We start from the raw sequence: 18,520 nt of genomic DNA on the forward strand, positions 1-18,520 counted from the left end.
GTGTCTGAGTTACATGTGTGAAAAATGTAATTGTGCATATTTCACTGCAGGCACGCTGCCAGTCTGCATTCCAACGGGGCTTTAATCATTAACACGAAATGTTATCTTTCTTTCTGTGGCTTTAAATGGAAGGACGTTTTGCTTTAACCTAACCTGATAGTTTTATAAAAATTCTATTTCCTTAGCTACTTTCATTTGCGTAGACTTCTTCCCCATAACTCCATGTGCATGCGATATAAAACACTGAATCTCGTCTCTGTATCCCTTATTGGTTTCTCATATAATGAATAGCTGAACGAACACACACACACTCTGCTGCTGTTTTTAAACTTTCCTGGTTGTTCGGGGTGATCAATAATCCTCATTGACAAGAAACGACAAAACAGATCACCTTCAAAGAAGCAAGGCACCACCTCCGCTTCACTAAGCACCTTAACTACGACACATTAACCAACCCTCAGCGCTGATTTGTTGACTGCAGAATCCAGTCGTTCCTGTCAGGCCAGTTGCAGAAGGAAGGGGTGCAGATGAAAAGAGTAGGGAGGGAGGGACAAGCAAGCTAGAAAGAAAGGAGGTGGAGAAAGCTAACAGAAACCAAAGATGACTCTGTGAAACAAAATGGATTCAGCCAAGTTCAGGTAAACTTTATGATTTTATCTGTTAAAACAGCTGTTGGTTAAAGGGTAGACACTGCTTTGAAGGAACAGTTTGTTTTATGTGTTGACCACAGCAAGGCCCTGACACGTCAGAGCTCATGTGTAGATTCATGGACTCTGATTTGATTTGTTGGCTTGCTGAAGTTATAAAATTACCAACAGGCTTGTCTTTATTGACTAATCATCATGTTTTAAAGAAGATCCAGTGCTGTAATTCCGATATAATTATAATTCACTAATCACTGAGTTACAGTAGGATATAGGCAGTGATTGTAAACAAGTATGACATGGTGATGAAAGCACCTGAGTCAGTGCGCTGATGTTTGACAGTAGAGTGACAGCAGATGCGTGCGGTGTACCGAATCTGTTTGCTCGTGTGAGAATCTTTGCTTTTACGATACTTTCTCAGACTGTCCAAATGAGAGTAGGAATCCTGGTAAAAGTGTTAATGTAAAACACACCTGAAGCTTTAATCCTGCCAGTGTAACAATGACACCGCAGGCTACAGATGTAAATGGTGCAGTGGGGAGTGGGGGGGCTTAAGCTACTGCAGGAAATGTTACAAGGTAGAAATAATGACAGATAAGTCCAGGTGTGACACCCTGACCTGCACAGCTGTGTAACGAGACCTGGAGTCATTAAAAACTGCTGGTGTCCTGTTTTAATCAGTGCGATCAGCAGTCTGTTCAGACGGCTCACTGCTGGTATTCGCCGTGTCACTCTGGTCCTTTAAAGTCAGAATGTGGGTCAGTATTAGAGCATCACTCAATTCAGACAGGAGCTCACGTGTATTTGCCTGGTTTTGTCATCTGGTCTTTTTGTGACTGTCCTGCTTATTTAATCTTTTTTATTGGAAGTAAATACGTTTGTCATTAAATCTGCCATGTCTCTTAATAATAATAATAATACATTTTTATTTATGAGCGCCTTTCAAGTCACCCAAGGACACTTTACAATAGGATAAAACACTTAGTAAAACAATGGTAGAATAAGAACAATAAAACAAAAGCACAAGATAAAATTAATAAACAGTGGATTCACAGTGAATATGCAGATTTGAACAGATGAGTTTTGAGTTGGGATTTAAACTGGGGGAGAGAACCAATATTTCTTATTTCTGGGGGCAGAGAGTTCCACAGCCTGGGAGCAGAGCAGCTGAAAGCTCTGCTTCCCATGGTAGGTACAGCAAGCTGGATAGAAGAAGAAGATCGAAGTGAACGGGCAGAACAGGTAGTGGTTAACAGGTCAGAAAGGTAAGGAGGAGCGAGGTTATGAATGGCCTTGAAGGTGAGCAGAAGAAGTTTGAATATTATCCGGAATTTCACAGGCAGCCAGTGAAGTTCCTGAAGAACAGGGGTGATGTGCTGGTAGGAGGGGGTTCTGGTAGTAATGCGAGCAGCAGAGTTCTGAACCAGTTGAAGCTTATGGAGGGATTTTTGGGGGAGATCATGCAGAAGAGAATTGCAGTAGTCAATACGGGAGGTAACAAGACTATGTACAAGAATGGACGTAGACTGGGTGGAAAGAGAAGGAAGCAATCTGTTAATGTTACGTAGATGGAAGTAGGCAGAACGGGTGAGATTATTGATGTGAGATTTATAGGAAAGTGAACTGTCTAGGATGACACCAAGGCTCTTAACCTGAGGAGAAGGGAAAACTGTGGAGTTATCGATGGTGAGTGAGAAATGGTTTGCCTTCAAAAGGTTGGATTTGGTGCCAATAAGGAGGATCTCAGTTTTATCCTCATTGAGCTTTAGAAAATTAGAGGCAAACCAGGATTTTAACTCGGATAGACATTCTGAAAGGGAGGAAGGTGGGAGGGAGGAATCAGGTTTGCAAGAGAGAAATAGCTGGGTGTCATCAGCAAAACAGTGAAACTGAAGATCAAATTTGCGGAAAATGGTACCTAGAGGGAGGATGTATATTATGAAGAGAAGAGGGCCTAAAACTGAGCCTTGAGGTACACCAGAGGTGACGGGGAATAGACGAGAGCGGGATGATCTTAGTTGAATAAACTGGGAACGGTTGAGGAGATATGATTGAAACCAGGCGAGGGGTGTGTCAGAGATGCCAAGAGAGGAGAGTCTGCTTAGAAGTACAGAGTGAGAAATGGTGTCGAAGGCTGAGCTCAGATCTAAAAGGATGAGAATGGTGAGAAGACCAGAGTCAGCTCCGATTAGAGGATCGTTAGTGACTTTAAGTAAAGCAGTTTCTGTACTGTGACATGAGCGAAAACCAGATTGAAATCTCTCATAGATATTATTATTAACCAGGTGTAAATGAAGTTGAGCTGCAACCACTTTTTCGAGTATCTTAGAAATGAAGGGTAGATTGGAAATCGGATGGAGGTTGTTAAAGTTGTTAGGATCTAAAGAAGGTTTTTTCAGTATAGGAGTGACTGGAGCAGTCTTGAATAAGGAGGGAACGATACCGGTGGTGAGAGAAGAGTGAATGATAGCAGAGATGAGTGGGAGTAAAGAAGAGAGGCAGGATTTCACAAGCCCCGTGGGCATGGGGTCAAGGTGACATGTGGCAGGCTTTGATTTACATATGAACTCGGAAATATCAGATAAATCAGGAAGATGAAAAGTGGAAAATGGCTCAAAAAGGAGAAAAGGTTCTGGAGAGGGCGTAGACACAACATTTGATCTGAGTTGCTGGTGGATGTTATTGATTTTCGTAGTCCAGAACAGCATCAAGGAGTTGCAGGTTTCAGAGGAATAGAAGTGCGGTGGTAAAGCGTTGGGGGGTTGAATTAGTTTGTTGAGAACTGAAAACAGAGTCCTTGCATTACCCTCATAAGAACTGATAATACCAGAGTAGAAGTTTCGTTTGGCCTTGCTGATGGAGTCTTTATACTGAAGTACGTGATATTTATAGATTTCTGAATCAACAGTTAAACCAGATTTCTTATATTTACGCTCTAGCTGCCGAGCTTTGGCCTTCAGAGCTCGGAGGTCAGAGGTAAACCAGGGAGCAGAGCGAGCGAAGGAAACAGAGTGGGTTTTTACAGGAGCCAGAGAATCAAGGACAGTGCGTAGACAATTATTATAATATAACAACAAATCATCAGGAGTAGAATAGAAGGCCGGAATCTGAACATTGTCCAAACTGGTAGTGAGAATGTCCATATCAATGTTCTTGATGTTGCGGAACGAGATGAGACGGGTTGGCTTGGTAGAAGAGCAGCAGAGAGTGAGGTTAAATGAAAGGAGGAAGTGGTCAGTTATGGGGATTTCAGTAGCAGAAAGATTCGAGGGAGTAAGACCAGAACAGCAGACCAAGTCCAGGGTGTGTCCTTTAGAGTGAGTGGGAAAGTTGATAAATTGTTTAAATTCAGAGCCTTCGAGACAGGAGGAAAAGTCTCTAGTGACCAGAAGGTCATTATTGTCCACGTGAACGTTGAAATCTCCCACCAAGATCACATTTGGGAAGAGAGATGAAAGATGGGTTAGTAGATTAGCAAAGTCCCTGAGGAAGACAGGGTTAGGTTTGGGGGGGGGGAGGTATACAGTAGCTATGATGGTGGGAATGGGTCCAGTCAGCTCACATGCAAGGACCTCTAGAGAACTAAAGGTATCAACATTAACTGGCAGGACTTTCAAGTGCTGGTGAAAAAAGATCGCGAGACCACCCCCACGACCTGAGCAGCGGGGTTTAGAAAAGTAAACAAACCCCAGAGGAGTAGATTCGTTTAGCTGAGAAAAGTCATCAGGTTGTTGCCAGGTTTCAGTTAAGCAGAAAAAGTCAGACTTACGGTCAGATAGGAGGTCTTGGATGAGAGGTCCCTTACTTGTCAATGAACGAATGTTTAGAAGACCGAAGTTGAGTGGAGTATTTTCTTTTTTGCTAATCGCGGTGGGCGCCCTGGGCAGGTGGGCTAGAGATTGATGGTTGACAGCCCGATCAGGGTTCCTGCGAGGGCGGCGAGTAGCAGACCAGAACGACACTTAAATCAACTTAAATTGTTTAAGTTAAATCAAATCTTTAAATAAATGAACACAATTATAAGTTCTGACATGTATTGAGTTTTCTTAATTTTACGTATTTTTTTTAAGACTATTTAAAATGAAACAAGGCTCTAAATGGCGTACCTTTTGCTGTGCATTTATATGTTGGACTGTTAGCTGTTCATTTGGACTGATTGCTTACACTCAAACTGTGTCACTGGTGGGAATCCTGAAAAGTATTTTTAAAGTGGGATTTGCCATGAATGATCTGGAGCTTGCCACTGAGTTTAATGATAATTCAGTTTATCATTATATCTAGGTTGTGAGTCTGATGTGCATTTACTCATTGGATTTAAAAAAAAGTCCTAATAAAAGTCCTGTGAAAGGACTGTTTTCTTTTTTGAAGAAGTCATCACACACTTTATAATGGCACTGAGTAACTCTGTGTGCTCCTCTTTAGCCTTATCCCAAACGCACAGCATGTAAACAACGGAGGGGGGAGTGAATCACCAATGGAAGAAACGGTGCTGCAGACTGTGGATGGAGAGAGGCAGAGGGAGACGGAAACCAGAGAGCCTGATGTCGTTGACGGGAAAGCTGCAGACCTAAACATCCACCACAAGAGGGCAGCAGACAAATACAAGTACAGCACAATCGGCTATCAGGCAAGTGGAGTGGGACAGAATTGTAAGGATGGGGCAAGCCTACTGTTCTGGCACCAGTGGGGGTTAAATTAAGTAGATTTAATTGAGTACTTTAATTAAGGTAATTTTCTTGTATATGTTTATAGGCTGAAACCCATTATTCCTTTTTTGTTTTGCAGCTTATTGACTTATTCTGGACAACTTAGTATTTAAAACTAGTTGAAGTATTTTTCATACATTATACTGATTTTTATAGAGATCAACACTTTATGCAACTTAAATATTAAAAATATGTCATTATGAAAATTATAAATTGGCACTTGAAGCACTCTTACTTTGACTATTTAAATGTTTTATTGATAAAAATCCCTGTACTTTCACTAAGATGTTAAAAACCTTGACTTGTAAAATACTTCTTCTGTACCGAAGTACCGTGCATTAAGTTTAGATTCAGTTCTAGGTGTGTTACACTGTTTCAGTTCATTTATTTTCATTGCAATCCTCTCTTGTGCATACATGCTCACATGTCCCGCTGCATTTTTGTGCTTCCAGAGGCGAACGAAGCAAAAGGTCGTGAATGACTTTGGAACTCTGAGTAAAGGAACTTCTGCAGGAGCCAAACCCAGAACTGCACTCAAACAAGTCCTGTTCAGCCAGGGAGTGTCTGACAAAGCGTCTGAGGTATTGTGCTGTGCTCATAAAACTACATGCTGGTTTTCTAAGGAACAGATACAGACTTGCTGTAAAGGCAACCGCCCACTCAAACACCCACTCAAATGCCCAAATTCACAGCAGCAGTGCAGTTCATTCTGTTCCACTGTCATACTTTTAGATGTAACCTGTGGCCAAAACTAACATCTATTTCTATTAAGGAAGGACTGATTCAGTAGAGCGTCATATTTTCCCCTCATTTCCCTGCCTGATTATTTTCTTCTTCTTTGTTATTTATTTATTCTCATGGTTTATGACAACTTCCCAGGAGCGAAGTCAACTGGATGGGTTGAAGCAAGTCCTGGAGGCCTTCTCTCTGTCAGAGGATCTCAGGTGGAGATGGAACGAGGAAAGTCAGGGAACCACGCTGGAGACGAGCTGGACAGATATAGTGCAGTCTCATTCAGTACGGGCCCTATCGTTATATATATATTTCTTTTTCTTACTGCCAACAAATCAAATTAAAAGAACAAAACAGATCAATTCATTGGCCAAGGCCTGACATTCTGTAGTTTATTCTCATGTGGTCTAAATGAGGTCCACAAATTGTTTATTTCAGTAAACCATGCCATTGTACATGCTTCTTATGCACTGCCTTTTTAGGAAATAAAAGCACATTTTTCTGGCAGGAACAATTGAGCTTGTGTCCCGTGTGAACTGTTGGCTGTGGGGGTGGCAAACAGTAATAGAGGAACTGATACTCTGTTGGCCTTATTCTGGCTGTGGGACTCGTTGATGGCAATAATCATTACACAATATGCACATTTGACATTCTTTCTGATGACCCTGACTTTTCTTCTGCTTCCTCTTTTCAGACAATGTCAAAAATGCAGAGACACCAGCAGGAGGCGCTGTGGGAGTTTGTCTATACTGAACTCACCTTCATCAACAAGCTGCTTATTATAAAAGACGTAAGATGTCACTCTCTAGCTGCTTACAGTCAGTTACATTAAAGTTTCAGAGCGGAGAAAGGGAGTTTCAACAGGATGTATAACAAAGCTGTGTCTGCCTCCCACAGTTGGTTATTGCGGCTCTTGTCCAATTGCACCAAAAAGGATTTCTCCAGGAGGTCAGTGTGCAAAGCATGCATTATCATTTAAATACTAAAAACACAACAGTTTGCTGCACAGTCACTTCACCTGCAGGACCTTTTTTCCGCTGTTCTGCTTACCACTGACATAGATTGATTAACAACGAGAACATCCGCTTAAGATGAGGCAAAATACAACTCGAGTGCAAGTGGAACATGTAGCACAACAACACATTTCCACTGAGAAGTCGGAAAATATAGCAAAGCAGGGGAGTCAAACACATGTTTTTATTTTTGTCGCACTTCCTGTTTTAAAAGGTGACCCCCGAGCAGCTTTTCTCCAACCTCCCCTCCATCCTCGAAGAACATCAGCAGTTCTGGCAGGAGGTGGTTTATCCGATGTTACAGGAAGCGCGAAAAACAGGCAAGCCCTTTGACCCCATGAGGTTAGACCCTGGATGCCTCCAGGTAAGTTCCCCCCCCCCAGTCTGAATGATACTGTACGTGCAGACAGTTTATATTACCGGTCAGTTATAGAGTCCCCCCCCCTTCATTTGCACCTCTTACATCATGCTTCACCTCTATGTGGGTATAGGTTTTGTTTCCACATGAGTTTGCTTTTCTGCACGTTGTTTTGGAACAAAACATCCACCAGATGTATGACATATGAGTACATTTACTCACGTACAATGAAGTAATACATAAAAGTAGTCCTGCAGGTGGAAACACTTGGGATATGTTTATATATTCTGCCATTTTTCTAGGCCTACTTGTGTAAATTTATGTGCATATTGTTTTAGGACAAAGACACAGTTTTTGTGGTTTTGCCTCTGTACACCATCACAGTGGATTTTAAATGAAGCAGTTAAGATGCAATTGAAGAGCAGACTCTGAGCTTTAATTTATGGGTTTTGCAAAAACCTTGCATAAACTCTTTGGGGCATTACAGACATTTGTATACAAAGTCCTCCATTTTTACAAACTTGTAAAAATGCACACCTGACTGATGGACAGTTTTATGGCCAGCTGATACCTGTTGGCTTGTTCTTTCATGGCAAATGAACCAGACACAATTTTTGAAGTGCTGGGTTTTTGTTTTAAAGCTTTTCAAAGTAATTTTAAATATAAGGCCCAAAGTTGACAGTGCAAGTGAGGGAGGCTGTCATTCGGCTGAAAACTCCACACAAACTTATCAGAGAGACAGTACAAACAGTAGACCGGAAAGACCACAGAAGAAAATGGCAAAGTGCATGATGACAGAATTATTTCCACAGTTAAGACAACAACTAACCGAGTCAAGAACATAGTATGAGGGTGGGGAGTTTGTGAAGTGGGTGGGGGGGTAAGTGAAGTGGGTGAGGGGGGATATCATTATAAAGATCTACGCCTTCTTGAACAATAAACAGATTTATAACCAGATGCAAACCGCTGGTTATGCGCAAGAACAGGAAGGACAAATTAGACTGCTCCAGAAAGCATCGAAAGTCAAAGAGGTGTCGATGCAAGTGAGGGAGGTCATCACTGGACTGAAAAAGAAAAGAAAACCAAGACAGATAAATAAACCAATAAGTAAAGAAGGTACAGTCTTAAAAATAAAGACTATGTGAACCAGCTCAGCTCAACCAAAAGAAAGACCGAGGAAGATAACTAAAGTGATGATGACAAGGTTATTATCTTATAATGCTCATTTTTATATTATTACTGTAATTATTATTAGTGAATTACTTCCATGGTTAAGAAAAAACAACTTCACAACATCTAACCGAGTCAATAACACTTGTGGGGAGGTAGGTGTACTCCGTGTCACCGTCTACAATCAAGTGACGCCTTGATGAATTTAAATGAAGAGGGTTTACAGCAAGGTGCAAACCGCTGGGTATGCTGAAGAACAAGGTAGCCAGATTAAACAGTACTCAGCATTCATCCATGTGTTGTAAAACTGATCAGACTGCAAAAGGATGAGGACTAAAAAAAAGCAACCCGAGGGTTTATCAATGCAAAGAAATGGGATATTCTGAAATGGTCAAGTCAGTCACCAGGTCTCAACCTGAAACAGCAGCTTTTACAGTTACTGTAGATAAAACTAAACCAAGTATCCAAGTCTGCACTTCAATCACATGTTTATTATTTGAGTAATAATTCACTGCGGTGGTGTACAGAGGCAAAACTGCAAAGAAATGGTGTCTTTGTCCAACAAACTATGGGCGTAACTGTTCCTGCAACAGGGAAATTTGAAGCTCTTCATGTGCGTCATAATGGAGCAAAGTGAAGTATCCAAGGGTTAAAAAGGCATATTTAACTAGATGGCGGCGTTAAAGCTAGCGCTAACCTCTGCATCGTTAATAATAATGATAAACATACTGATGTGACTTTATGGGGACTTATCCTTTTCTTTTTTTCCCCAGTTTCATAAACGCTTCTCTTCCTATCATGAATACTGCCTGAAGGAGGAAGACAATCTTGAATTCTCGCGCAGGCAGATGGAGAACAACCTACATTTCTCCACTTACGTCCAGGTACAGTGAAGCAGCAGTAACATCCATATACAGCCTGTGCATGCATTCTATACATCTGAAGATCAAAGAATTGCTCTCCCACACTAACCCAGTTATTATTTCAATGTAATTCATTTTAATGACTGACTAAAAGTTCAGTTGCTATTGGTTGTGTTTTGTGGTTTCTAATGTTTTCATAAGCTTGTGGGCGACTTCTTAGAGCTGCTTCCTGACGGGCACCAACGTCTTCTCCAAATGATTCAGCCTTAACAGCGGTGTGAAAGATATCTAGTTCACAAAGATTTGTGCAGAAGATTTATGGGAAAAGAGGCTGCAAGAAGAGTGTGACCTACAACACCTCTTACATATTTGGCTAACAGGCAAACGATCCTCACTTTGTCCCTGAGAGAAGAAGCGAAATCCTTGTGGGGATGGTCACGTCTGGTGTCGAAAAACTCAGAATCATCACAAACATCGCTGTGACGAGTCAGAAAGTACCTTTAGATGAACATAATCATATTTAAACTAAAACCAGTTCTATATTTGTAGATATTTCCAGCAGAGTCAGCTAGTGCTACCTTGTGTTTAACAGTTAAAGCCTTCCTTTACCAAGAACTGGCGCTTACTGGGCAATGAGGGTGTGGCTGTTAAAACAAAAATAACTCATTTAAGGTTTTTTTTCTTTTTCCAGTTATAGTTTCATTCAGAAGGTTTTAGAGGTGGTTCTGATATCAGTCACAGAGTCTTCTGGCAGTTCATTAATAAAATTATAGAGAAATCAGAGACTTCTGTGAATTGTCTTCACCTTCTTGTTTAATCACTGTGAAGTCGATGATTTTAGCTGCGTTCAAATATATAATTAGTGCATTCGTTAGATAAAGACAGGTTTTTTTTTCCAATTCTGTCTCTCCACATCACCACAGTGGGTTTTTAATCAAACGATCAATATGTGATTGAATTGACTTTCTTTGAATCTGCTCCTTCCATCGGTTACTCGTGGTGGTACAGCAGGACTTGCTGTAATTCAAAGGGTTTAACAAAGTGTAGAAGCCATGGACATCATTAAATGCTGTTTCCCTGAGATGCTCTGCCAGGCCTTCGGTGAAGCAAAATTCAGTTGCTGCTGTTTGTGGTTTTCTTTTTTCCGCCTTCCGTTTTATCTTCAGTAACTGAAAAGCTGCTCTGTTTGATGTGACTGACTTGACCATTGCAGAACGTGTCGTGTCTTTGCCTTGAGAAACTCTTGGACTGCTTTTCCAGTTTGCTTCAGGTCACTATCCATTTGCACTGTGAAGCCCTGCCCGATCGGTTTTGTAGCATTCGGATAAGTCTGATATATGTAGCATATGTAGTTTTATGGAAAAATCTAATTTGTCCTTCCTGCTCTTGAGCATACCCAGTGGTTTGCGCATTGTTGTAAACGTGCTATATTTGCACTCATGGAGGCGTCTGTTGATTGTAGATGTTGATAATGATGCACCCACCTCCTTGACAATGTTTATGACCTGATTAGTTGCTGTGTTGTTGTTGGTCTTGTTTGTCTTAAACGTGGAAATAATTCTGTCACAATGTCTTGTGTGACATCTATTTCACTTTCCCTGACATCTCTTTGGGCCTCGTATTCAAAATTACTGGGAACTTTGAATCACTTGCAGATATTATGACTGCTTCATTGTCAAGAAATAACAACAGACCATGAAACTGTTTGTCACTTTGTCTAGATGCGTAAAGAAAGTTTTTCTAAATTGCTGAATAATTAAATTTTTTTCTTGAACCCATTGAATTGAAGTTGAATGCCTGCTGTTTAGTCACGTAACATCCGCTGTTGTGCTGTACAGAGGCAAAACTACACAAATTGTGCATTATTCCAATGAGTCTTGAACTTATCTGGATAGTTTTAAGAAACTTGGTTGTCAGGCTATCAGTTTTAGTTTGAAAGCATCAAGTTGAGTTTATATTCTTGTGTTTTTTTGTCCTCTCCAGTGGGTAGAGAATCATCCTCAGGGCGATCGGATGCGTCTTGGAGACATGCAGGCCAAACCCCATCAGAGGATCACAAAGTATCCCCTGCTGCTCAAAGCTGTGCTCAAACGCACTCAGGACCCTCATGTGGAGTACACACTCAGAGGCATGGTGAGGATTAGATACCTTTAAATAAAATCCTTTTAAATTCACCACAGAATGTTTTTCCCTTTATAGATGCAATATGTGAGTCATTGCATCACACTGGCCTCCTTTGTCTGTTCCCCTGTACAGTTGTTCAGTGTAAATAATTTTTTGGAAGGTATCAATGACTACCTGCGACTAAAAGATGAGCAACACGCACTCAACATCTCTGCTCAGAGGTTGGATGGGTATGAGGTGGATGGACTAAATGAGGAAATCGACAGGGTAAAACACATCTTTGTCATCATTTTGTCACTTTTTTCTGTTCTTTGGAGTTATTTTGTAGCTTATGGATTGACCTTTCAACAAAAAATAAACAGACTTACTTCATTCTTAAGCCCAGAGGACATTCTGTGTTGAAAGTGTACTTTTGTTTTACTGCAATAAAGTCTACACAGTGCATTATACATAAAAAGTGCATTGATGTTTGTGTGGCTTGAAATCTGGAGAAGAGAAAAAGTTTAATTCAAAGATGTGAGAGCTTAGATGTCACATCTGTGTTTACTTTGTTTTGTGGATGTAAAGCACATTACAAAGTGCTGTAATGACTAAGTTCTGTGGGCACTGAGTTTATTGTTGTGGTTTTCTAAATGGTGGGATTCACACAAGAGTGGGTTACATATTGGTGAGATGCAGCAGGTCAGTGTTGAGTTTATAATCACTAGTGCGTGTAATGTAGTGAACAGGAAACTCAAAAAGATATTACCTCTATTCTTTTGAAATGCTTCTGATATTTACATGAGGTTGATTTCATTGACAGCATGTCCGAGAAGTCTGCAAGTTTGACCTAACGTGCCCCATCAAAGGTGTAGGTTCTGAAGTTGTACGCAAGCTGCTGCGTGAGGAGAGCTTGAAGGTTCGAGGCAGGAAAGACAGTAAAGTGAGCAAAAACTGTGCACTTAATTATTATGATTTTAATTTGCGTTCCTCAAAACTACTACAAATTACTTTGTATTTATTAATTTTTTCCCCTTTTCTTGGTATGATGTAGCTGGAGTTGGTGGCTCTGCTTTTCTCAGATGTGCTTCTACTCACCAAAGTCCAGAAGAAAACAGAGCGGCTGAAGGTGGTTCGACCTCCTCTGGCCCTCGACAGGATGTACTGCATACCACTGAAAGATGGCTGTGTGTAGCACTTTCTTTTAGACTAGAGTCGAGACACTTGGATGTAGCTTAATTATTATAAAAAGAACAATCTAACTGTCTGTCTGCTTCTCTCAGATTCATTTCTCCTTGTGGAGGTAGGTGAGCTTCAGAGCGCTATGAATGTCGTCATACTTGTCGCCAGCACCTCAGAGAATTGCTCCATATGGGTGTCCACCATCCACCAAGCGAAGGTAACAGAAAATAAAATAAAATATTAGAAATTTTGAAATCTTTGTAGTCTGGCTTAAACTTTATCTGTAAGAGCACCATACCCTTTGCTATGAGAATGACAGTGTCAGGTTTTGGTTCAGACCCCACATAGTTGACAGAACTTTAAAAGCATCTTCTTATTGCAGTCATTCAGTGTTACAGTGTTGCTATTTTAACACTGATATAAATAAGACACAAGCTCAGTGACCTATTTTCAGTCATGACTCTGGCTAGTCATGTTTTGGAATCTTTTTTTAAATTCCTCCAGAAAAATATTTAATTCTGCCAGATTTCCAGAAGTGAGAGCAACTCCATCCCTGGCCTTGTTAGCAGAGAAACCCATATCATTTTTGGACACTACTCAGGCAGCCAGCTGTTTAAGGAAAACTAAACATGTCACTACTGGTCCAATTGGGGAGGGGACCAGAACAGCTCAGCTGCTGTACACTGAGGATAAATGGAAGGTTGGATAAAAGTTACTTTGTCGTCACCTGTTAGAACAGAAAGCTGCAAGAATGCATGCCTACTTTTTACTGTCCTGCTTTGCATAATTTTCCATCTTCTCAGTGGAAATGTATCATTGTGCACTTGAGTTATGTTTTGTCTCAGCTTAAGCGGATGTTCTTGTTGATAGCCAGTCTATGTCAGTGGTATGTAGAGCAGTGGAAAGAGGCCGGCATGTGAAGTGACTGTGCAGCACATTGTTGTGTTTTTAATGCCTTCCAATATATTTTGAACTAAATCTGAGTTATCAGACTATCTGCAAAGTTGGCTCCAAAAATTAAAAATATGCATATATATAACAAAATTATTTTTTTTTCAGTTATGATTAGAGTCCGATCCTGAACCTCCTGAATTTGGCTTGTGTTGATGTGATATTTTCACTGATATATCCACGGATATTTTCATTTTTGTTGCACAACTTGTCATATTTGGTCTATCTAGCATTTGTTTTTTGATAAAAAAAAATTTATTTTAAGTCCTGCGAAAGACTTTACAAGACTGCCTGATTTTTTTGTACTGCCCCAAACGGGGAGATTTGTCCCAAACTGCAGATCCTGGTTAAATTTTATCTTGAGAAAGTCGAGTAAAAGAAATTAAGAATTTAAAATAGGCTTTTATCTTCAAAGGTGCCTTTTCAGTACCCGCCCACAATTCAATCCAGTTTCATAAAACATCTAAAACATAGTATTGACATAGTATTGCTAGTAGAACTTGGGGTACTTCATGTAAAAATGAATGGCAGATAGAATCTGTGGGCTGCATTTGCAAGCCATTTATTAATTTCATGTCGTAGCTCCTTCGTTAGAGCGTGACGGCAGTACTTTCAACTTTTTGGTGGAAATGTGTGGAACCAGTAGGTGGTAAATGGGTGTTTTTATGTGTGAACCAGTTGAGTCACTGTTTTTCTTTGGATGGTTTATTAGGAAACACTGAGGCAGTTGAGAGAGGCAGAGCACCACAGACAGGAGACAGAGACAAACCAGCAAAATGAAAACCCTGTTAAAGAAGCAATGACTGACGATGTGGAGACAGAAGAACAACCTGTTGCACAGCCAGGAATGGAGACCTCGATGGATGAATCCACTGATGATACTTTTATCTCTAACTTGATAAATGGATTGGCAGAGCCAGAACCGTATCAATCTCCAGATGAGATGACCACTAATATAAGTGAGTTACCTTTTTGGTGCACAGAGCCCAATAACACTGAGGACAAAATCGGGCGCAAGAGGCGTTCACCGGCTTTCAGGGGACATGAATGGATAGAATTGGGAGTGAGACATGATCAAAGTGGAACCCAGGGGGAGGATGAAGACAGAATTGTTGAATCTCAGATGACAGAGGAGCAGAGCATGACTTTGAGACAGTCTTTCCCTCCTCTGGATTCTTTCACAAGTGCTGCACTGCCATTTAAACACAACACCGTAAGAAAATACAGTTTTTTACCAGGTGAACTCCCAGATGTTGACTACCCAACAAATGAAGATGACACTTTACAATCTAATTATCAACCGATAATAATGAAGGGACCTGAGTTTTTAAGACAGCAGACTCAACAAGAAATATTAACAAGAAAAGACTCAGATTCCCTCTCCGTGAACCAGGACGCAGGGAGAAATTCCAGTGGCAGTCTGTTTGCAGACACTAAGACACCTCAACAGGCGTGGGTCTCCAGAAATATAAAGTCACCTGGGATACAACGGAGGAGACCAGTCAGCACAAATCCAGCCACTTTTCGCACATCTAAGGAGTTTTTTCAGAGTTTGGAACAAACTGGGGCTGCTTCAAACAACTACTCTTCCTCTAATTTTGGCTCAGACTACAACCCAAAGCTGAAAAGAAACTCTCTTCCTACCTACATGCCCTGCCAATCTAATCCACAGCAGACACTCAAACTGGGGACCCTGAAGTCAAACCCAGACACGTTTTGGAATGATAGAGTCTTTTCTGATCCCCAAGCCTTCTCTGAATCTGAGCTGCCTGACAGGAAGTTGGAAAACAAAAAGCCCAAAATAAAAACCCACAGAAGTTCTTCTGTTTCCAACATGAAACCAAAAGGAAAAGCCAGACTTCACCCCAGTAGCTTACACACGCCACCCCAAACAGACGATGAACATTCCTCACGACTGGAGGGCCTTTTAGAAAGAGCGAAAGACAGAGACAGGGGGAGAGGAGGATTTAAAAAAGACAGAAATTTAAAAACAACAACTCTGAGGTCAAGATACCCTTCTCCTTCTCCCTCATTTTCTGCCACATCTTCGCCGTCACGCAGTGATGGAGACAGAGACACAGACTTGGAGGAAGTGGAAGTAGCAAGACCCAAGGCCCTCAGCGTGAGTCAAGGATGGAAGGAGCAGCTGGTAGATGGAGATGAAGATGAGCAGGGGAACAGGTCAGTATATGGCAGTGATAAGTTCCCTTTGTTTTCATCCTTATTCACATTTTATTTAAAAGGGACCTTTTATCCTCCTCCATTTTCTGTCATTTATCTAATCCCCGCAAATGAAAAGCTCAGGCTTTTGTTTTGCTCTAAATGTTCGTTTCAACCTACGAATGACGTCAAAGAGGGGCCATATCCCTAATATGGTCTTCTCAGGCACACTGCACTGACTGTAAGAGCGTGCACCCCACCCACCTGCTGTTCAGAAAACTTTTATTTTTTAGAGGCGTTAATGAGAAGAAAGCTGGCTTATTTCAGCCTGAGGCTGGAACAAAGCCCGTTACAAGATAAATAAGGCCTATTTTGAACTGTGAATCATGCAAAGCTACTCTAGTAGAGTCCGAGAATAAACACAGAGCTGTAAACGAGCACTACCAGGACTACTTAACATTTAAAAACAAGTGATTACTGCCAGGCAAGTGATTTTCATCCTCTAAGAATAAAGACATAAGGAATACATGTAAAACAACAGCCCTGAACATTTACTGTCACACACAGACAACAATCAGAGAAAACATGCACCTATCATATCAACTCAAAAGATTTACATATTACATATTTTATCTTTAGATCGTTATGGGTATAAAAGCTTTCCTCAGAATAGCTAAGTTATCAAGATGAAACAGAGCAAGTTGAGCCTTAAAAGCCACAGTTTTCCATAATGTTCAAAGAAGATTTGTTACATTAAAATTTCCATTGACATTTGAAGTCACTTGTGGTATTACAGTATTTGTACCTTCATAATGCTTTGCATTGCTGCTGATTTCTGCTGCATACTGCACTTACCACAGTAAAGACCACAGTGGGGTCGGGTGGGTTGCTTTCTCTCATGTGCCCCACATACTGACAGACTGAGTTGAAGCAAATAGTTTACGCTGTAGTGCAGATCAGACATTTAACTAAAAAAACTCACTGACTTAAAATAGTGGACAGAGTTAGCACGCATCACTTTTAAATATATCTTTAAGCCCATAAAGCTTCTAATCTTTAAATGAGTTTTCAGTGAGGTGTAGATTGGAATCAAATAGACCGTTCTGTTACAGTGGAAATTTTACTGTCTCTAACCTCAATGTGCTATAAGCACGCTTAGCTTTTGATTAACATAATGAATAATAATGAAGCAAATTTCTTTCTCACAAAACACTGAGAAAAAAAACATTTTTCTTGTTTTAAAGTTCGTTTTTTATGCCGGAGTCAGCAGCACTCCTAAAATATTTTTTATTTACTTTTTTCTAAATTTAAATATTGTTCTTCTGGTTAGTAAAAAGTATGTATAATTCCTCAATTACTGTTGGAACATTTATTCTAATTTAGTGTTCTTACAATATTGAAAACTGTGGATCTTTATACATAACATTATACATAATGCTTATGCATTATACATTATAACAGGTATTATGTAACATATAATATCTATATAATATGTATTAATATATCATTCTAAATGCTATAGAAAACAGAGATATGAGTACTGAAGTATAGAGTTACTTTTACTGTGTTTTTGTTTTTACTATTTTGAACTTCTTCTTCACTACGCCGTTAATTAAAATAGCCTCCTCTACATCAGTTTAGTAACATTAGTTGCAACTCTTCAGAGTCAAATTAGTAATATAAAATGTAATTTTAATCTTTTTATAGACTCAGTTAACACTTTAAGCCTGTGTTTACACAGCTTTACACTCGGAGCGATGTGCACCTTAATGCATCAATAAATATGTTGTACTAAAAGCAACATCATGGTAAACCTGGACATTCTGCATGTTTATCTTTAATGTTGTCACTGAAAGCACATTGCTTTATATATATGTGCTTATTAAAAATGCATCATCCAACTTGAGGTAGACTAAAAGCTCTTTAAGAGGTCACCTGATTGTGACCCGGTAAATGTTGAAAGAATGATGACCTTTGACCTTCTGTTTCCCCCTTTCAGTGTGTTTGCAGAAGGTGTAAATGTGGATTGGCCCGGCTGGTGCTTTGATGACGAAGAAGTTAATGATCATTTACGACCTGCGACAAATGGTTTTCTGGAGGAAATCAACCAATCTTTGGCCTTGTGTGGTATCAGCGAACTGTCGGAGCAAGAAGATGGCGAGTGCAGCCAGGTGTAGCGCGGAAGCGGCATTGCAGCTGTAGCCACAGAGTGGTTTCAGCACTAAACTGCCAGCCAGCTAGCTGAGGTCAGTCGCAGTGGGTTGGCTAAAAATATAGTCTGTGAATCTTAATTTCAGAGCGATGAATTGACAAGGATGGTAGACTTTTTATAAAAAGTTGAAGCAACCTAAGGAGGGAAAGGAGATTTACAAAAGATACTTCTTTGCACAAATATTTTATTTGTAGCACATCGGTCCTCACTGTCTGAATTTTGGACCATTAATTATTCTGAAGTGAATGTAAAATAGCGATAAATGTAGTCAGTGTTTGGTTTATAGAGCTAGTGTTTGATGTAAATACTGAAACTTGTTTTCTAAGTTGCTGTGTATTTTATTTATATGAGCACCAATAGTTCTCTGCCACTGACCAACAATAATTCGACTGTGCATACGTGTAATAAACAAAAATCGATGTATTT

General features: G+C 40.3%; 1 protein-coding gene across 1 annotated transcript; it reads left to right on the forward strand.

Moving 5' to 3' along the window:
- Nucleotides 1-111: 111 nt before the first annotated feature.
- plekhg6 (pleckstrin homology domain containing, family G (with RhoGef domain) member 6) lies at nucleotides 112-18,517 on the forward strand. The gene is made up of 15 exons (XM_040030021.1): nucleotides 112-638; nucleotides 5,067-5,271; nucleotides 5,803-5,931; nucleotides 6,230-6,367; nucleotides 6,777-6,872; nucleotides 6,980-7,030; nucleotides 7,310-7,459; nucleotides 9,397-9,507; nucleotides 11,470-11,619; nucleotides 11,743-11,877; nucleotides 12,413-12,532; nucleotides 12,644-12,776; nucleotides 12,873-12,988; nucleotides 14,435-15,903; nucleotides 17,882-18,517. The coding sequence occupies exons 1-15, from the start codon at nucleotides 619-621 to the stop codon at nucleotides 18,057-18,059; spliced, it is 3,201 nt and encodes a 1,066-aa protein (XP_039885955.1). The 5' UTR covers nucleotides 112-618; the 3' UTR covers nucleotides 18,060-18,517.
- The last annotated feature ends 3 nt before the right edge of the window (nucleotides 18,518-18,520 follow it).

Source organism: Simochromis diagramma, unplaced genomic scaffold, assembly GCF_900408965.1.
Source record: "Simochromis diagramma unplaced genomic scaffold, fSimDia1.1 OVJJ01000361.1, whole genome shotgun sequence".
NCBI lineage: Eukaryota > Metazoa > Chordata > Actinopteri > Cichliformes > Cichlidae > Simochromis > Simochromis diagramma.